At 41.8% G+C, this 18,639-nt stretch overlaps 1 protein-coding gene across 2 annotated transcripts; it reads right to left on the bottom strand.

Annotated features, from left to right (window-relative positions):
- Positions 1 to 1,080: 1,080 nt before the first annotated feature.
- On the bottom strand, positions 1,081 to 16,746 carry LOC131238854 ((-)-germacrene D synthase-like). 2 transcript variants are annotated; one of them, XM_058236454.1, is made up of 7 exons: positions 16,550 to 16,746; positions 15,822 to 16,080; positions 9,741 to 10,113; positions 4,084 to 4,302; positions 3,068 to 3,206; positions 2,048 to 2,296; positions 1,081 to 1,495 (listed from the first exon to the last, which is right to left on the bottom strand). In XM_058236454.1, the coding sequence occupies exons 1-7, from the start codon at positions 16,682 to 16,684 to the stop codon at positions 1,202 to 1,204; spliced, it is 1,668 nt and encodes a 555-aa protein (XP_058092437.1). In that variant the 5' UTR covers positions 16,685 to 16,746; the 3' UTR covers positions 1,081 to 1,201. The 2 variants fall into 2 exon arrangements, with proteins under 2 accessions (XP_058092437.1, XP_058092433.1); XM_058236450.1 differs by having other exon boundaries at positions 15,822 to 16,083; positions 16,550 to 16,745.
- Positions 16,747 to 18,639: the final 1,893 nt, after the last annotated feature.

The following is an 18,639-nucleotide window of genomic DNA, read 5'->3' as shown; positions in this document are numbered from 1 at the left end:
AAAACAAGATGCCTCTAGCCCTTCAACAAGGGTTATATCCATCATTTCCATTTTTTTTCTCATGAGAGTATCCACACCTGTTGCTCTTCTCTCCCCTCCTTGAGCACATGATGCAACTCTTTATAAATTTTGTCCAACACAAATACGTGGGGCCCACTGTGATGTCTATTAAATTTATTCTATTCATCAAATATGTCATCTCATGTTAAAGACACAAGTGGGCCAAAGCACTAAAAATAGTGAGATGACGACGATGCCTAGTATTGAAACCATTATTTCTCTTCATGTGTAACTGCCCTAGCCACACTATTTCCCTTCAATACTCTCTCTCTCTCTCTCTCTCTCTCTCTCTCTCTCTCTCTCTCTCTCTCTCTCTCTCTCCCTCCCTTATTTCTTTCTCTCCTTTTTTGTGTGGTGCATGTGCCATATCCCCAATACTATATATAGTGCATTAGTTTTAAACATTTATACTTTACTATTAATCTTAGAATTTTTGGTTACTAGAGAGCAAAAATATAATTCTTTGATAAGGTCAGTTCATATTGTACTGCACAAGGCACTATGAGGGGCCTACATCAAACTTATTTCCTTTCACATTTTTTTAAATTTTAAATTTTAAATTTTAAATTTTAAATTTGTGTAACTTGCGTTGGCTTCCTTTATTTACTCTGTAGTTCACAGGAAACGTTTAATTATAGAGATTGTGTAGGGAAGGCTAAGTGGAGCCCAAGCTGTCAACTATGCGACATTAATTCATTTCATGCATATGTTGCATTGACTCATGTTAGGATGTTAGTTCACAAATTAGATGAATGAGAGACTCAAGTGAGACATAGCAAGGGAAATTGCGAGGATGAATCACCCATCCTCCTCTCTCTCTCATTTTGTGTGCGTGGCCCCACTTTTTCTTCACTTCTCTCATTTTCTCTCCCTTCCAAATCTCTCTCCCTTTTCTTTTTGTCCCTTCCTTATTCCCTAAGTGTGTCGGACATGCTATGCCCTACTACATATATAATAACAAACCATCAATCCCAAAACACACACACATTGTCGAGATCAATATATACATAAATGTAGATATCTATAGAAAGGGATTGTCCAATTAATTGCACAATGATATAAAATCACATGCTCTTACTCGTACAGGACAACATAACATCTCTGGAAATAACATAACAAGATAACGAGTAGATTGCATTTCTCAAACGGATATGGGTTTTATTAGCACTGTGGTGATTTTAACTTTTGTTGCACCACTAGAATTAGTGTATCCATCTTCATGCATGTATAAGGTTTCTATCACGTTTGTCAGATTGATAACTCGCATGAGGAGAGGCATTGGGATAGACGTCGGCCTAAGGCATTCTTGGTTGATGTCTTTCCATGCCATTGTAATCATTTCACGGAACTTGTCACGAGCTTCCTGCTCTGATGCACCATTCTCATTCATGTAGCATTGCACAGCCGAAGCGACATGCCCTCTCGTTTGCTCGAACTTCAAATATCCAAGACAGAGAAATGTCATTAGTGCTTACTGAAATTCACAGCTTTAATAATATCATGGATGGGGGGGAGTCTGGTGTGCCGTTTGCACCTCATGAAAAAAAAAAAAAAAAGGGTCTTAAGCACTACAAGAGTTTCTTGATCACACACACATAACTTGGGATATGTGTGTAAGATCAAGACCATTTATCAGGAGGGGCTTGGTGTGAAAATGTGATAACAAAATAAAAAATAAAAAATCACTCCTATCCACTAATCAGCTGGGCCACAGACGTATAATAAAGATGAAAGATAGTTGTCGTCATCATCCCATAATCAAAGCCTTTTCCCGAGCTTACATGGGTGGCATGAGAAAATGGATGGTCAGAAAAATTGACGGCCTCCAAATTCTGGGTACGTGTATTGCCCACCTGTTTGGGACAGGTCATGTTACTCTCCTAGATGAAAGGCTTGGATCTCACACGTGTGCCAGCCATTCCCATTTGCATATCTCATGTGGGTTTTTCCATGGGTGCATGTGTGTGGGAGAGCGAGTGTGTCTTACCTTGCCCGACTGTATGTCATCCACAATTCGGCTAATGAAAGAGGCGGCTCTGATGAGTTTTGGTTCATTCCTGGTCCACTCAAAAGCCTCCTTTGTAGCTATTTCTCCCATACCAACGAAAGAAACTAAGGTAAGCGCAGGATAGCCGCTGGTAAGTAATGCAATGCGCAAATACTCCTTTAACGTGGGCACGTATCCACTGTTGAACCACTGGGCCTCAACAAGGTAGGCTCTTGCCAATTCTTTCACCTGGGGTAATCAAACACATCAAACCATTCAAGACCATTTCAGAGACGTGTAACCATTATACAGTGTCCGGTTTCCACCCGGGAATGCATACTTAGATGAATGTGAACCGTTCATGTTCTCATCGCTACTATATAGAATCCGTGATCTTGTAATCATGCTTCATAGATGATTCCCATGGGCCCACACGGTAACCGTGGTATTTGGGCACCCGCAGTATCAATTCCTGTGAGTAGAGGTGGGCATTGAGTCGGTCCAACTCGACTCAATCCAATTTTTCCAAGAACCTGAGACCTGCTGAATATAAGACGTTGAGATTGTCAAGAAACAGAAGAACTGTGAATCGAGCTTATGGGGGAGTTCTTTCTGGTGGTGCAGCGAGAGAAAGGATCATTCGAGCATTCTTGGTTGAAGAGCAGAAAATTTTGAAGAAGGTGTTGAAGATCCAAAAGGCCAAGGAAAAACTGTCCACCAAGAGCTGAAGAGGAGAGACAGGAAAGAATTTTGACTAGGACGATGAATCATGTGAAGACGTGGTAAGATATATATTTGAGTGTGTTTTTGAAAAAGGGTTGTTCGTTTGGACTAATGTTTTAGTGCATAATTTTCTTTTTCTATCCCTTCGTCGACAATTCCTCAACTATCTCGGTATTTTTATCCTTTTTGATTATTTGTTCCTTCAGACATCCCCTATGAGTTGGTCTTTTTATTATATTAGATTAGTGTTTTGATAACAAAAAATAAAAAAAAAATAAAAAAAGCTGCATGTCATACCACTTCTTTTAAGTATGGGATTCGGTAGGATCTTTCTTCTTGAGTCAGCAGGCCCTCTATTTTGAGTACGGTTTCTAGAAGTGCCTGGAAACACACTTTCATGAACTCCGGCATCTGATCCATGGCTTCTGCATCCCACCTGTATTCAATTACCATTAGCCAAATTATCATTATTTCATGTGGAATGATTTGGTGCATGGACCACAGAGTGTAGGCGAAGAGTATTCGTGTTTAAATCTTAAAGTTGATAAATATTTGAAAGCTGTAAGGATACGTACATATATACAGCTGTACATACATCTATGTACGCATATCAAACGAATGCAAGAAACAACACGCCAAAAGTGTGTGTTTCGACACGAGAGTAACTGCGAGGGTCAACGAGATTTTGCTGCTATATATGAAGTTAAAAATAAAAAATAAAAAATTCTCTCATGGGTCCCGCTCCGGTGAGGGCGACTTCAGACCCCGGGTGGGACCCTGACCGTAGGACCCACCTCGATAGATGCATTGAATATCCACTCCGTCCATATTTTTTGGCAGCTTATTTTAGTGCATGGTCTCACAAATAAAGCGGATACAAATTTCAGGGGGACCACACCATGGGAGAGAGTGTTCAGTAAACACTCAGCATTTAAAACTTGCTATGGTCCACCATAATGTTTATTGACCACTCAACCTGTTGATAAGATCACGTAGACCTGGATGAAAGACAAAAACAAATATCAGATTCATCCAAATCTTCTTTGACCCACAAAAGGTTTCTAATGGTCGATAGTCACTGATTCATTGGGCACCCAAACAGATGTACCGGGTGATACTAGCCGCTCATCTTTACTTGTCCACAATCACCCAACCAGTGTGATTTTCGGGGGACGCTCTATCCACAGTAGGGCCCAGATCTTATATAGGCATACTGCATGTGTGTATGCTTACTGCACCGTAAGTAACTTATATAACATGGATAGCGCTTAATCTTTTCTCTAACAGGCATTTTTAGAGTCGAAATATCGAACCTTTCAATTGCTTCAGTGAATGGTTCTAGCTCCTCTAATGTACCATACGCATCGTAGGTGTCATCCATTATCGAGAAGAGACCTATCATTTTGGTCATTACAATTCTACCTCGAGAGTACTGTGGTTCGAAATACACCGAGAGTGTCCAAAAGTAGACCTCCACTATCCGATCTCTCGCATACGGCAGCTTTCTGGCTACGTCGATGTCCTTCCACCACCTGCCAAAGATGTCAACATAACCCACGTTATAGGGATTTGTAGATTCATTTCAACGGCGGCGATGATACAAAAAGGTTCCCATCTCATCCATGGTTATAGGCGATTTAGGATGTTTTAGTTAAAATGGACCAATGAAGGAACAGAACTGGACTCCAACGGGAGCAGTATAATCAATGTTATCGGGAAAATCGAGCTGACATTTACTGAGCTGACTTAATGTATAAGACACTTGGCAACAAAACCATCAAAACAGACTCCCTAAATGAACCAGGGAAGAAGACTCAGTGACTAAGTCAAAATAGTTAAGCCAGTTCAGAAACAGGATTCATCAACAGACGTACCGGCCTCGACCTTGATCTCGAGAAACTCAACTACCGACTTCAACCTTGATGTTAGACGAAGAACTCGACCCCCATTGCCGACCTCAAGGTCGGATGCTGATCTCGACCTTGAAGGCCGGTGCCCTCAGTGTCTCCTTATTCTCCGTTAAATTACCCAGCGGCCCGTAGGAGGTGAGGTGGGATCGACTAGATTTGAGTAACAACAACCAATTTTGTCCAAATTAAAGAGCTTGATTCATCAGCTCGTGGGTAGTGTCATAATGAGTTTGTACAGGTGGGACCATAGCCATGTGACCTGGGCTGTTGATCAGATGGACCGACGTGAACACTCCAACATATATCAAATGTTTTTTCTTTATTTATTATTATTTTTTTTTTCGCAGGCACCCGCACTCACGCCATAGTGGGATTTCACCACTTACGGGGACTCAAACCCCATAGCTCGTGTTGAAACTCACTGGAGTCTACTACCTAGGCAAGGAGAAGGACCTGGCAATTGAATTGATTATTAATAGTCAATCATGAGATTACTTAGCCTCCTCCATCCACCACTGGAACCATCATATTCAATGGTTTGGATCACCGATCATGGACCACATTTGCAGGACTTGGGTGCATCAAGACATTCACATTCTTATGCATCAGGACCCTTTAATTCTGCATCTTAGTGATCTTTACAACATGAATATCATAAATCTTCTTAATTTCTAATTCCCAGCCAAGAGGGTTAAAAAAAAACAGAAGCGAATGAAAAACAAATTTAAAAAAGAAAGAAAGAAACTCTAATCAAAGTGACTGGCATACTTTGTCGCATGGACCATCCACGGCATAGTATCATAGATGAACGGTCCAGATCTCAAACATGTGTGCCACATGTTTACAAACTCAGTGCCTGATATGGGAGATATCATTCTCCATCAATTACTAGCTACTAATTTTGCAAGTGAGGGGTGAATAGTTTAATTAAGTATCCTCTTCTAATCAAATGTTGTCTCTGAGATTGTCTTTGCAGCCACCAAATGACCCGATCTTCCTATCCATAGTTTACGCTCGATGCTGCAAAATTCAAAGAAGATCCCTGTCGGTGGACATGGCAGCCCTCAGCAAATCCTTCCTCGGGCCTTGGGCAATTGGAGGAGACTTCAACGCCATTGCAGAGGCAGAAGAAAGGCTGGGAGCTCGCGACCTGGACAGAACAAGCATGGTAGATTTCCCCGAAGCCATTCAAGACGCTGGCCTTCTAGATGCAGGCTTCGTGGGGAACCACTTCACCTGGTGCAACAACTGATCCGGAATGGCTCGGGTGTGGGCGAGATTGGATAGGATTCTCATAAATGACAGATGGGCTGAATCTTTCCCGCTATTTAAAGTTGAGCATTTGCCATGAGTTAGGTCAGACCATGCATGCCCTTCTACGGCTTTCATTTCCAACCTAGCAGCAGCCTAGAAGCAGACCTTTCAAATTCCTCAGAATGTGGACTCTACAAGATTCCTTCCATCAGCTAATTAGGAAGGCCTAGGAAGGGGAATGTGCCATGCAACCCATGCTAAATGTTCAGCTTAAATTGAAGAAAATGAAATAGTTGCTGAAATTCTAGAATAAAGAAGTATGTGGTAACATCTTCCAGCAGCTTAGTAGGGCTGAAGAAGATCTGGAAATCCTTGATTGTAGAATGCAAAACAACCTGGACGAGGACCTTCTTCATGAAAGTTTGGCAGTTAGATAGAGGTTGAATCAATTGGAGCAAATGGAAGAAGTGTTTTGGAAACAAAAATCCAGGAACTCCTGGTTAGATGAGGGAGACAGGAATACCAGATATTTCCATACTCTGGCTACAGAAAAAATCAGAAAAGCAACCATCTCATCTATTAAAACTGAAATAGGAATCGCCATTTCCGGCCAAGAGCATCTGAAGGTAGCTGCAGTAGAATTTGAAGCCCTCTACTAGTCTCAGTCAGCTCAATGACAAGCAGATTTTGTTCGGATTATCCCGCAATGCTTGAACCAGCAGGATAATGAGAATCTTCTGCTCCTGCCCTCCCCAACTGAAGTCTACCAGCAGTCTCTTCAATTCTGAAAGATGGGGCTCTAGGTCCAGATGGCTTCTCTGCAGCTTTCTTCACTGAATGTTGGCAGATTGTGGCAAGCGGCATACACAAGACAGCGGTTAAGTTCTTTGCTGGGGGAACCATTCCGAGAGCTTATACTGCCACGCATATCTGTCTGATTCCAAAATCCTCAGCCCCGGAAAAATTTTCAGACTTTCACCCTATAAGTCTATGTAACGTTATTTACAAAATCCTAGCAAAAATTCTAGCTACTAGACTGGGCAATGTCCTACTGAAGCTGATTTCTCTGGAACAAGGTGCATTTGTGAAAGGCAGATCCATCTCGGAAAATATTGCCTTGGCTCAAGAAGTGATGCGAGAAATTAACAGGAAAGTTAGAGGAGCAAACATCATTCTCAAACTCGACCTGGTGAAAGCCTACGATAGGGTAAATTGGGATTTCTTATAACTGGTTCTCAGCAAGCTTGGTTTCAATGACAGGTGGATCTCTTTAATGGAAGAATGTTGGGGAAACAATTGGTTTTTGGTTCTTGTCAACGGTGAGCCAGTCGGGTTCTTCAAATCGTCGCTTGGCTTAAGACAGGGAGACCCTCTCTCACCAGCCCTATTCATCCTGGCAATGGAAGCTTACTCTATCTCACTCTCTCATCATATGATTTCAGGTGGTTGTCAGCCTTTTATGTTTCAACGAGGGCCCCTCTCATTTCTCATCTTCTGTACGCAAATGATATTCTAGTCTTTCTCAATGGTAGCCGGACGTCTCTCGTCGCAGCAAACAATTTCCTCGAAACTTTTCAGCTAGCATCAGGGTAGAAGATTAATAAGCAAAAAAGCTGCTTCATTTGCTCCAAAAACATGCTGCCAGGTAGAATCAGGAACATTGAGCGCCTTCTGGGTTTTGCCAGAGCTAGACAAAGCCTCATTTATCTTAGTGCGCCTCTTAAGAGCAGAAGATTAAAAAATTTTGACTTTCAGTTTCTAATGGACAAAGTAAATAGAAAGATTTTCGGTTGGTAAAGTAGGCAGCTAACGCAGGCAGGCAGAAGGACACTCATCAACCACGTCTTAAGCAGTCTCCCGATTCACCTCATGGCTTCGATGCTCATCCCAGGTCAGATCATTATTACTTTAGAACGTAGCTTTGCAAAATTCTTTTGGCGTTGGACTGAAGGTAAAAACAAACTCCAATGGATTGCTTGGAAGAAGATCGCCAGACCAATTGAGGAAGGTGGCTTGGGAATTAGAAGATTGAAGGAGGTAATAACTGCACTCCACTTAAAGCTAGCCGAGGTAGTCAAATTCAATATTAACGTCGGCCCTTGGGCAGCCCTCATGCGGGCAAAATACCACAGGGATCTTGACAGCGACAACCCAATCCCTTCGCAGAATCAGGCCTCTCCCTTCTGGAAAAGAATCAGAGCTTGCCTCCCCTTCCTGTTAGAGAATGTCCAGTGGTAGGTAGGGAGGGGAGATATAAACCTTTGGACTGTCAACTGGTCCGGTTTGGGCCCCATTCAGAAACTAATCGAGAGAGTGATTCCTGAGGCCCTGATGGACTTGCAGGTGAGAGATTTCCTGGGTTCTGCTGGCCCGCTTCCTCCTTCTGCAGTGTTCTCTTTCCTCCCTCAAGAGACCATTGATGCCATCTTTCAGGGAGGCTTCGCTATGTCCAACGTTGAAGATGCCTGTATATGGCCCATGACTCATCTGGCGCTTTCTCTGTCAAGTCGGCATGGAAAGCTAACAAAGCTATCTCCTCGCCAGTGCAGTGGGCTAACTGGGCTTGGCATAAAAATCTTCCTCCAAAAGTCTCTATCTTTATCTGGAGATTGATCCAAGGGGCAACCCTGGTGGATGTCAGGATCCGGTTGAAAGGTATTGCGCTTGCGTCCAAATGCTATTGCTGTAATACAGGATCTTCCCCGAAGCCAGACGTAGAATCCATCCAACATCTTTTCCTACGGGGGCGTCTGGCCACCTCCGTCTGGAGCTACTTCTGCGTTTGGTTTGGAGTGGCTCTGATCAGTCATAACTCGATTGATGGGAGGTTGATGCAGTGGAGATGTGCATCGGCCCCGGGGAGTGCCCCAAAAAACATTCGATATCTCCTCCCTCTCCTTATTCTTTAGGAGATTTGGCGTGCTAGAAACGAAGCAAAATATGAGAATAGGGCGATGCATTTCAAATCTTCCATTGCTCGCATCACTTGGTAGGGCAAACTTCTCTTTGGTGATCTCTTCATGTCCTACTTGAGCAGCGACACAATCATTAGAAGCGATAATCAGCATAATCGGTACAGGGATCGGACTCTAGTCAGCTCGGTCATCATAAAATGGAAGACCCCTCCTCTGGGCTGGGTAAAACTAAATGTAGACGGATCGGCTCGTGGCAATCCTGCAATTTGGGAGGTGGTGGTATTTGCTGAAATTATAACGGTGATTTCCTATTTGCCTTCGCTACTGGGTATGGTGTGGGACCTAATAACCTTGCTGAACTTCATGCAATTCATGATGGAATGGTGATTTGTTTGGAAAAAGGGTTACATAAAGTAGTAGTGGAATTGGATTCCAGGATCGTGGTCAACCTTCTTTCTAACAAGATTTCGACCCCATGGCGGTGGGGCCCTTGGCTAGCTAGGATAAACAATTTGAAACAGTCGGGTACTTTCGTTTTCAATCATATCCAAAGAGAGGGCAACGGACCGACAGTTAGCATGGCCCGTGAAGGTAGCAACAGTCAGTCACTCGCCATTCATCTCCTCGCAACATCTCTTCCTCTCCATGTACGGGGACTGATCTTCTTAGACCGTCTTAGACTAGGAACTCTCAGAACTACAAGGGTATAGTCTGTCCCCTGTTTTTTTGGGTCCTTTTTCGGTACGTTTCGTATATGGTAGGCCAGTCTCTCAATTTTATTGAGGCTCTCCTGAAACAATGTAAATTCCATGTGATTAATGAAATTGTCGCAACAGTCCACTTCCCTTAAAATATTTTTTTTTTTTTTTAAAAGTACTTAATGAAACTTGCCTTGAGATTTCCTTAATCTCTTTTCGGTGCAATGACTGTACCACATTGAAATCCAACTTCGCGAGCTCGAGCAACACATCCCTCGGTGCCACATCATCATCATAAACTGAAATGTAGTACCTTGCTTCCAACCTCTGTATGCGTTTGCGCAGCGGTAGCTCGAGCGCATGGTGCACTTGTGTTGCAAGAGGATGATCAAGGTGGGCCATGAGGGACTTAAGGTGCCCAGTAGTGAAAACAATGGCTTCATCTAGGATGTCTTCTCCATGTGTGCTAAGATAAGCTGCTTCGTATAAGCTTAACATGCCCTTCACGTCGCTGGTTAAGCTGGCCTTGAAGTGGCCCTGATCGTCTTTGAACTTAGTAAATACATCTGTTAAGATATCCAACATTGCATGGCATTAACCATTTGTATAATAATGATGGAATGGTGCAAATGAATAGGTGAATAAAGGCGGGTGTGCCTTTTTTACACTCCAATGTGAGATGAGGCCCACTGTAAACCATCGCATAAATCTGAACGGTCCACTCATCAGGGTTGGAAAGAAATTGAGTCATTTTCATTTTCAATTTTTTGGTAAAGGAGCCATGGTTCTTTAACCATAATGGGACGACCTTCCACATGTATAGTTCATATCATGTTCAAATTGGACCACACCGCATTGAGTGGATGTTACACTCGTATCTGCGGTTCACCTCTTTCCACTTCTCACCCAAATGGCCTTTCATCCTTGACGATTGTGACTAATGAATGGCTTGGATGACAAATATATCATATAGTGGGCCCCACAAACCTCTAGGGAGCTTTTATTGGTCAGCGGTCCCTCCCAACTCATGCATGACCACCAAGTGCGCCATCCCACGTTTTAGGATGATCAGATACTCAGGTGGGCCACCATAGAGGAACAGTCCGGAGGGACGTGGATTTCCTGCGAAAGCGTTTCGCAGGAAGTTCCTGCGCAGGGAACTCAGGTGGGGCCCACTACGATGTTCATGAGAAATCCACCCCGTTCATCCGTTTTTTGTGTTAATTTTAGGATATTAAGAAAAAAAAGAACTGGATCCATTACTTAAGTGGGCCAATGACATGAGAATTGAAAGTCCACGGTTGACATATTCGTGGGGCCATAGAAGTTTTCAATCATGTTAATATTTGTGTTTTGTTAAATGTCATCACCACCTCTCTTGAATATTTCGGAGTCTTTCGGAAACTTTCAAACATTTCTGAAAAATTCTAGAATTTTCTAAAATCTTTCGAAAACTTCTAGAGTTTGATAGAGCTTTCTTAACTCTTTCGGAATGTTTCGGACTATGCTAGAACCTTCCAAATTCTCTTAGAATGTTCTGGAATATAATAGAACCTCATAGGATATTTGGAAGCTTCTACAACTCTTTAGAGTTGTGTTGATTGTAGAATCTTCCATAGCCCTTTATAAATATGGAAATAGTCTCATTATATAAACAAATAAAATACATGAACAACAAAGAGTGAGTTCAAGAGTGAAAGTAAGGTGTCCAAGTATTAAGAATTCAAAAGAATTTTTTCTTATGTGTGAGAGTTGTCATTCAAGAATGATAGTTTGTGAGTGTTATAAAGTATACTCTTGTTGTGTACAAGTATTTGTAATAAATAAAATTACATTTAATTGTCGTGCTCAACTCTTTAATTTGGTATCAGAGCGAGGTTTGGTCGGGATCCGTTTTCTAAGTTGATCGTGTACAGTTTGGAGACTGTGAAATTTGTTGGCTTGCTTGGTAAAGGGAGTGATAACCACACCAAGTCACGATGGCGGATCTTGTGAACACAACAAGCGGAGTTACGAGGCTTAACAACCACAACTATCAAAATTGGAGGAGTCGCATTAACTCCTGCCTTGAAGGGCAAGACTTGTGGGAGGTTGTTAATGGGAATGAGATTACCCCACCTCCTAAGGAAAATGCTGAAGCACTATGAAAGTGGAAGATTAAGGTCAGGAAGACAATGTACGTGCTCAAGTCAACCATTGAGGATGAGTTGCTCGGGCGAATCAAAGATGACGACACACCCAAGATGGCATGGGACACCTTTGCGTCATTATTTTCAAAAATAAATGATGCTCCATTTCAATATTTGGAGAATGAGTTAATGTCCACCACCTAAGGAGATTGTTCAAAGAAGGAAATAGATTTTGATGAACCACTCAAGCAGTCTAACACAGTCACTGACGAAGTAGCTGCTTCCTCAATAGTGAAAGAGACGGGTGAAATAGCCCTTGCCGTAGTTTCCAATCAAGGAGCTATCAACTACAGTGATGATTGGATCGTTGATTCAGGGTGCTCAAATCATATGACAGATGATAAGAAAAAACTGTCAAGTTTATCTGCCTACAAAGGAGATCGGGTGGTGGTAATATCTAATAATTCAAGGTTGCCGATAACTCACGTAGGCACGATTACTATCACACCTCGATTTAGCCCTAATCAAGTAAAGTTGCAAGATGTTTATCACGTGCTAGAGATGAAGAAAAACCTGTTGTCAGTATCACAACTGACATCTTCTGGTAATTATGTGGTATTTGGACCAGAGGATATTAAGGTGTACCGAAACCTTAAACCGTTAGGTACACCTATCATGGAAGGACAACGCTTGGAGTCAATCTACATAATATCAGCTGAATCAGCTTATGTAGATAATACTCAGAAAAATGAGACTGCAGATCTCTGGCATGCACGTTTAGGGCACGTGAGTTATCATAAGCTGAAGATAATGATGAAGAAGGCTATGCTCAAAGGTCTTCCCCAGCTAGATGTTCGAGAAGATATAATTTGTGTAAGGTGTCAATATGGCAAAGCACACCAATTACCGTATAAAGAATCAAAGTTTAGAGCTAAAGAACCCTTGGAGCTTATCCACTCAGACGTGTTCGGACGGGTAAAACAGGCATCGGTTAGTGGCATGCGTTACATGGTGACCTTCATTAACGACTTCTTAAGGTACGTTTGGGTTTACTTTATAAAAGAGAAGTCAGAAACTTTATTAAAATTTAAAGAATTTCGGGAGAATGTCAAAAGTGAGTTCGATAGAAGAAGCCGATGCTTGCGAACGGATAAGGTGGAGAGTATACGTCGAAAGAGTTCTCAAATTATCTAATGGAGTGTAGAATTCGATGACAATTGACTTGTTCAGTTACTCCACAACAAAACGGTGTTGCTGAAAGAAAAAATTGTCACCTTGCGGAGATATGTCAAAGTATGTTACATACTAAAAATGTGCCTAGCCGATTCTGGGCAAAGTGCATGCAAACGGCAGCTTATGTGATCAATAGGCTACCACAGGCAAAACTAGGCTTTATCTCACCCTTCGAGAAGCTATGGAACATAAAGCCCAAGGTGAGTCACTTTCGAGTCTTTGGATGTGTATGCTATGTGTTTGTGTCTGATCACTTGCGTAGCAAGTTCGATAAGAAGGCGATTCGTTGCATCTTTTTGGGCTATAGCAGTGAAAAGAAAGGGTGAAAATGTTGCAACCCTGCAACTGGTCGGTGCTACATATCCAAAAATGTTGTCTTTGAAGAGCCTCATCATGGTGGTTGCCACTGAAGGAGGAACTGTTAAACTCTCAAGACTTAGAAGATGAACTGCATGAGAAGATGGGGGAGACAAGAGAAGGAGAAGAATCTCCTAGTTCAACTAAGGAGTTGACGCCTACAGTAGGAAATGGTGAGCAAGTGCCTAATCTGTCTGGAACACTAGATAAATCGATGAGTCCATGGCAAACTGGAGTACATCAAAGTAGTTCAGAAGAGCTTTGCCCGAGTCAATAGGAGGTTGCGGTAGACAACCCACCACTTAGGAGGTCGACTAGACAGAGAAAGCCTAACCCAAGATAAGTGGATGCTGCCTTAGCAGAAGAAGAGAATGTGAAGGAGCCAACGACATTTGAAGAAGCATCCCAAGACATAAAGTGGCAAATGGATGTGAAGAATGCCTTTTTACATGGAGAAATTGATCAAGATATCTACATGAAGCAACTAAGTGGTTTCTAGAGTAAAAGGCATCAGGATTATGTTTGTAAACTAAAGAAGGCCTTGTATGGGCTTAAACAAGTACCGAGGGCATGGTACGGAAAGATAGGGAAATTCCTAGTGCAAAGCGGGTTCTTGGTGGCACCTGCGGACTCCAGTCTCTTTATAAAATTCCAAGAAGGTAAACTAGCAATAGTGCTAGTGTACGTGGATGACTTGATCATCACTGGAGATGATGATGGTGAGATTGAAAGGACAAGAGAGAACTTGTCCGTGCGATTCCAAATGAAGGAACTTGGAGAACTGAAGCATTTTCTTAGGCTGAAGATTGACCGAAGCAACAAAGGCATAATATTCTTCTGTCAGCAGAAGTACGCCAAAGATTTATTAAATAAATATGGGATGCTCGAATGCAAGCCAATTGCCACACCTATGGAGGCTAACGCCAGGCTATGTTCGGAAGAAGGAAAAGACTTGGAAGATGCAACTATGTACCGACAAATAGTTGGTAGTCTAATCTACCTTACATTATCGCAACCAGATATAGCTTACGCAGTTGGTGTGGTTAGTCGGTTTATGCAAACACCAAAGAAGCCACATCTTGAAGCAGTACGTTGAATACTGAGGTATGTGAAGGGTACAATAGACCTTGGCTTATTGTACAAGAAAGGTGGAGTATGCAAGATAGTTGGGTACTGTGATGCTGACTATGGTGGTGATCATGACACATGACGATCAACTACTGGATACGTATTCAACCTTGGCTCAGGAGCAATCTCTTGGTGTAGCAAGAGACAACCTATAATATCTTTATTAACCACGGAGGCTGAATACAGAGCAATGACAATGGCAGCACAAGAAAGCACATGGCTTATGCAGTTAATGAGGGATCTTCATCAACCAGATGATTATCCAATGATATTGCGCTACGATAATCAATCAGTAATCTGCTTGGCTGAGAATCTAGTGTTTCATGCTAAGACCAAGCATGTGGAGGTACACTATCACTTCGTGAGAGAGAAGGTACTTCAAGGAGAAATCGAGATGAGTCATGTGAAGACCGACGATCAAGTTGCAGACATACCCACGAAAGGACTTAGCAATGCTAAGTTCACCGAATTCAGAAAACAACTTGGCATGATGACCAAGGCAGAATTGTGAGAGTTGGTGCTGAGGGGGAGTGTTAAATGTCATCACCACCTCTCTTGAATATTTCGGAGTCTTCCAGAAACTTCCAGACATTTCTGAAAAATTCTAGAATTTTCTAGAATCTTCCAGAAACTTCTAGGGTTTGATAGAGTTTTCTTGACTCTTTCGGAATGTTCCGAACTATGCTAGAACCTTCCGAATTCTCTTAGAATGTTCCGAAATATAATAGAACCTCATAAGATATTTGGAAGCTTCTAGAACTCTTTAAAGTTGTGTTGATTCTAGAATCTTCCATAGCCCTTTATAAATTGGGAAGAGTCTCATTGTGTAGACAAATAAAATACATAAACAACAAAAACTGAGTTCAAGAGTGAAAGCAAGGTGTCCAAGTATTAAGAGTTTAAAAGAGTTTTTCTTTGTGTGTGAGAGTTGTCATTTAAGAGTGATAGTTTGTGAGTGTTAGAAAGTATACCCTTGTTGTGTACAAGTATTTATAATAAATAAAATTACATGTACTTGTCGTGGTCAACTCTTCATGTTTTCAGTTAATCCTAGTAGGAATGAGGTTATAAACGGTTTAGATGGCATGTCAACATCACTGTGGACCCCAAGAAGGTTTCAAGGGTAGGAATTTTCCTAACCGCATTCTCTTTTAGTGCGGCCCACTTGAGACTTGAATCCTGAAAAATTTTGGTTTGATATCCGAAAATGAGCTCAGAAAACGGATGGACGGAGTGGATTCCTTACAAACATCACAGTGGGCTCCATCTCAGTTTCCAGCGCAGGAAGTTCCTGCGAAAGGCCTTTGCAGGAAATCCTCGTCCAGTCCGGAGGGGATGCCTACCCCATCAAGACCTTTCAGTTAGTTTGCAGGCCGAACAGCATAAGTTCTTTGAATGGCCAAACAAACATATTGCAAAGGACTTACCAGATGACACATTATAACCTTCCTGTCTTAGCAATCGAAATCTTAGAGCAACGGCATGCAGATCATCATAATCAACAGTAGCATATACACCACATATACGGTGTAACGCCTCGTCTATCTCCTTTTCAAAGTGATACGCCACTTCAAGGCGTTGGAGATCATCGATCAGTTGCAATTCTTGCACTGACCCCTTTGCCTCGCTCATTATCCTTTTCACTTCTTCCTTCAGCTCTTCAACCCTTTTAGCCCATGCATCCACCTTCTGCATTCATTTCATCACAAACTCAACACAATCAATGGTTAAGATTTTCTATTTTCACCGCTATATGCATGTAGACTGTACATTCATTACATACACACGATCCCACATGCACATGCAGCGGAATGAATGTTCTCAATTGAGCATTGTTGAGAGCCTTCAGGCCAACACATATATACCACCATGGGGTACACGAGATCACTCCGTTCATCAGTTGGGACCCATCATATCCCATGGCCTGAGAAAACGCTAGTCAGACTACTAGCTGGGTTTCAAAAGTACAATCAAAACCATTAAATACTTTTAAAAATTCTGGCCTAACTGGATCAATTGGGCATGGTTGCAAGTCAAGGCGCATGCGCATGTGGGACACCTGATGAAAGCTAGGACTCTCACAAACAAGTGAACTGCATTCATTTTCTTGTTCTCTCCCCGTAACTTTTTTTTTTTTTCCTCTCACTCTCCATACCTTAGTGTCTTCTGAATACTTCAGGAAGTAATCACCCCAGACGCTAGGGTGATACACCGCAGTGTGGCGGACCACCTCCGGTATTCTATGTTCTGGGGTCGGAACAGTAGAAGAAAGAGGAAAGGAAAGAGCCATATGAATGCAAGGGGTGACAATGGATGAAATGTATTTGGATGGAAGGCCTGTTTGAAGTAAGGGACACGATTGGCTATTTATAGGCCTTTGATCATGTAATTTCTGGTTATAATTATTATAACGATTTTGTTTTTCCTTATATATCTTATCCACCTTTCTGATGGCTACTTTTGAATGGGAATTAAAAAAAAAAAAAAAACTACCTACCTAGTATATAATTTACATTCCTGTACCGTAAGTAATTATAAGCAGGAGTAACTTCTCTTATATTTCTTACCCGCAGCTGTGAGGAGCGCAAAAGAGTCTTCAGCTTGAGTGGTCTCCACCGTGATGTTTATCAAGAATCCCCCGACTGCCAGGTGCCCACTTCTGTTAGGTCCAGGATACAAAGCACTATCCGTGATTCTGGTGGACTGCACTGTTGGAAATGGGGTACAACACCATCCTCCCAACTGTTTCCTTTGGTGTGGCATGCCTAAACAACAGATGGGGCCACTGTTAGGTCTCCAGGCCTAAATTTTGGTGTGGAAACTAATGATTGGAGTGGATTTTATATAATCATTATTTTCGGCATGTAAAAATCAAGGGTGGATGTCCCTTTCCTCAATTATTTCCTTTGGTTTCACTCACAAGAATTACTAAGTTCATTTATTTTTGTTTGCGATGGACGAGAGTGCGGATCCTCTGTTTCGTGGAAAGAGCGAGCAGCTAAATCCGATATTATTATTGGTCCACGTCACTGTAAGTGTCAGATCACCGGTTTTTTTTTTTTTTTTTTTTTTAAATTTTTAATATATTTAAAAAATTACATTTTAGGAAAAGCCTAACGAATTAGATGGTTTCGTTTGGAAATCGGATTGCATACCGATTACAGTACGCTCTTGCTCTTACCTCACTGAGTAAACTCAGATGGGCCCACCTTATATGTATGTGGTCTATCCATGCCGTCCATCCTTTTTTCCATCTAATTTAAGGGGTTGAGCCCAAAATTGAAGTATATACAAATATCAAGTGGATCATACCACAGTAAACAGTGAGGATAAAGATTTCCACCATTGAGACCTTGCTAGGCCCCACAGTGATCTTTATTTGTCATCCAACCTGATCATAAGATCATACAAGCATGGATGAAGAGAAAACTCAAATATAAGCTTGATCCAAAACTTTTGTAGCCCCTTAGAAATTTTCAATGGTAAACATTTAATTCAACTGTTTCCTATGGTGTGGTCCATTTGAATATTTTATATGCTTCATTTTTGGTTTCAAGCCCTAAAATTATCTTTTAAAATTGATGGACGGAGCGGATAAAATACATAAATTATGGTTGACCCCACAGAATTTACTTAGTACGTTAACATAGTGAGTTACTACGCAATCCGCTTCCTTCCATTTCGGGATTCAGCGCACGGGTTAAGTACCGAGACTCGCTGTCACCTAGTTATGTGGGTCCCACCATGATGTATGTTTTGTATTACCACCGTTAATCCATTTGGAGAGATCATTTTAGGGCATGGGCCATAGAATGATTCAGATCCAAAACTCGAGTGGACCCCACCCTAGAAAACAGTGGAGAGAGTCATGCCCACCACTAAAATCTTCTAAGGGCCACAAAAGTTTTCAATCAAGCTGATATCTGTGTTTTCCCTTCTTCAAGGTCCATTGTGATTTTTATTTAAGTTTTCATATGGGGATTCAATGCACAAGTTGAGCAATGAGACTCGCTACTAAAGTGACGTAACTCGGTCCCACCATGATGTATTTTTTGTATCTACACCGTCCATCCATTTGGAGAGATCATTTTAGGGCATGAGCCAAAGAATGAATTAGATCCAAAACTCGAGTGGACCCCACCACAAAAAATAGTGAAGAGAGTATGCTCACCATTAAAAACTTCTAATGGCCACAAAAGTTTTCGATCAAGCTGGTATTTATTTGTGTTTCCACTTCTTTAATAT

This window comes from Magnolia sinica, chromosome 1 (genome assembly GCF_029962835.1).
Source record: "Magnolia sinica isolate HGM2019 chromosome 1, MsV1, whole genome shotgun sequence".
Taxonomy (NCBI): Eukaryota; Viridiplantae; Streptophyta; class Magnoliopsida; order Magnoliales; family Magnoliaceae; genus Magnolia; species Magnolia sinica.
The sequence above is the reverse complement of the archived record's forward strand: the minus strand, read 5'-3'. Positions and strand labels throughout refer to the sequence as shown.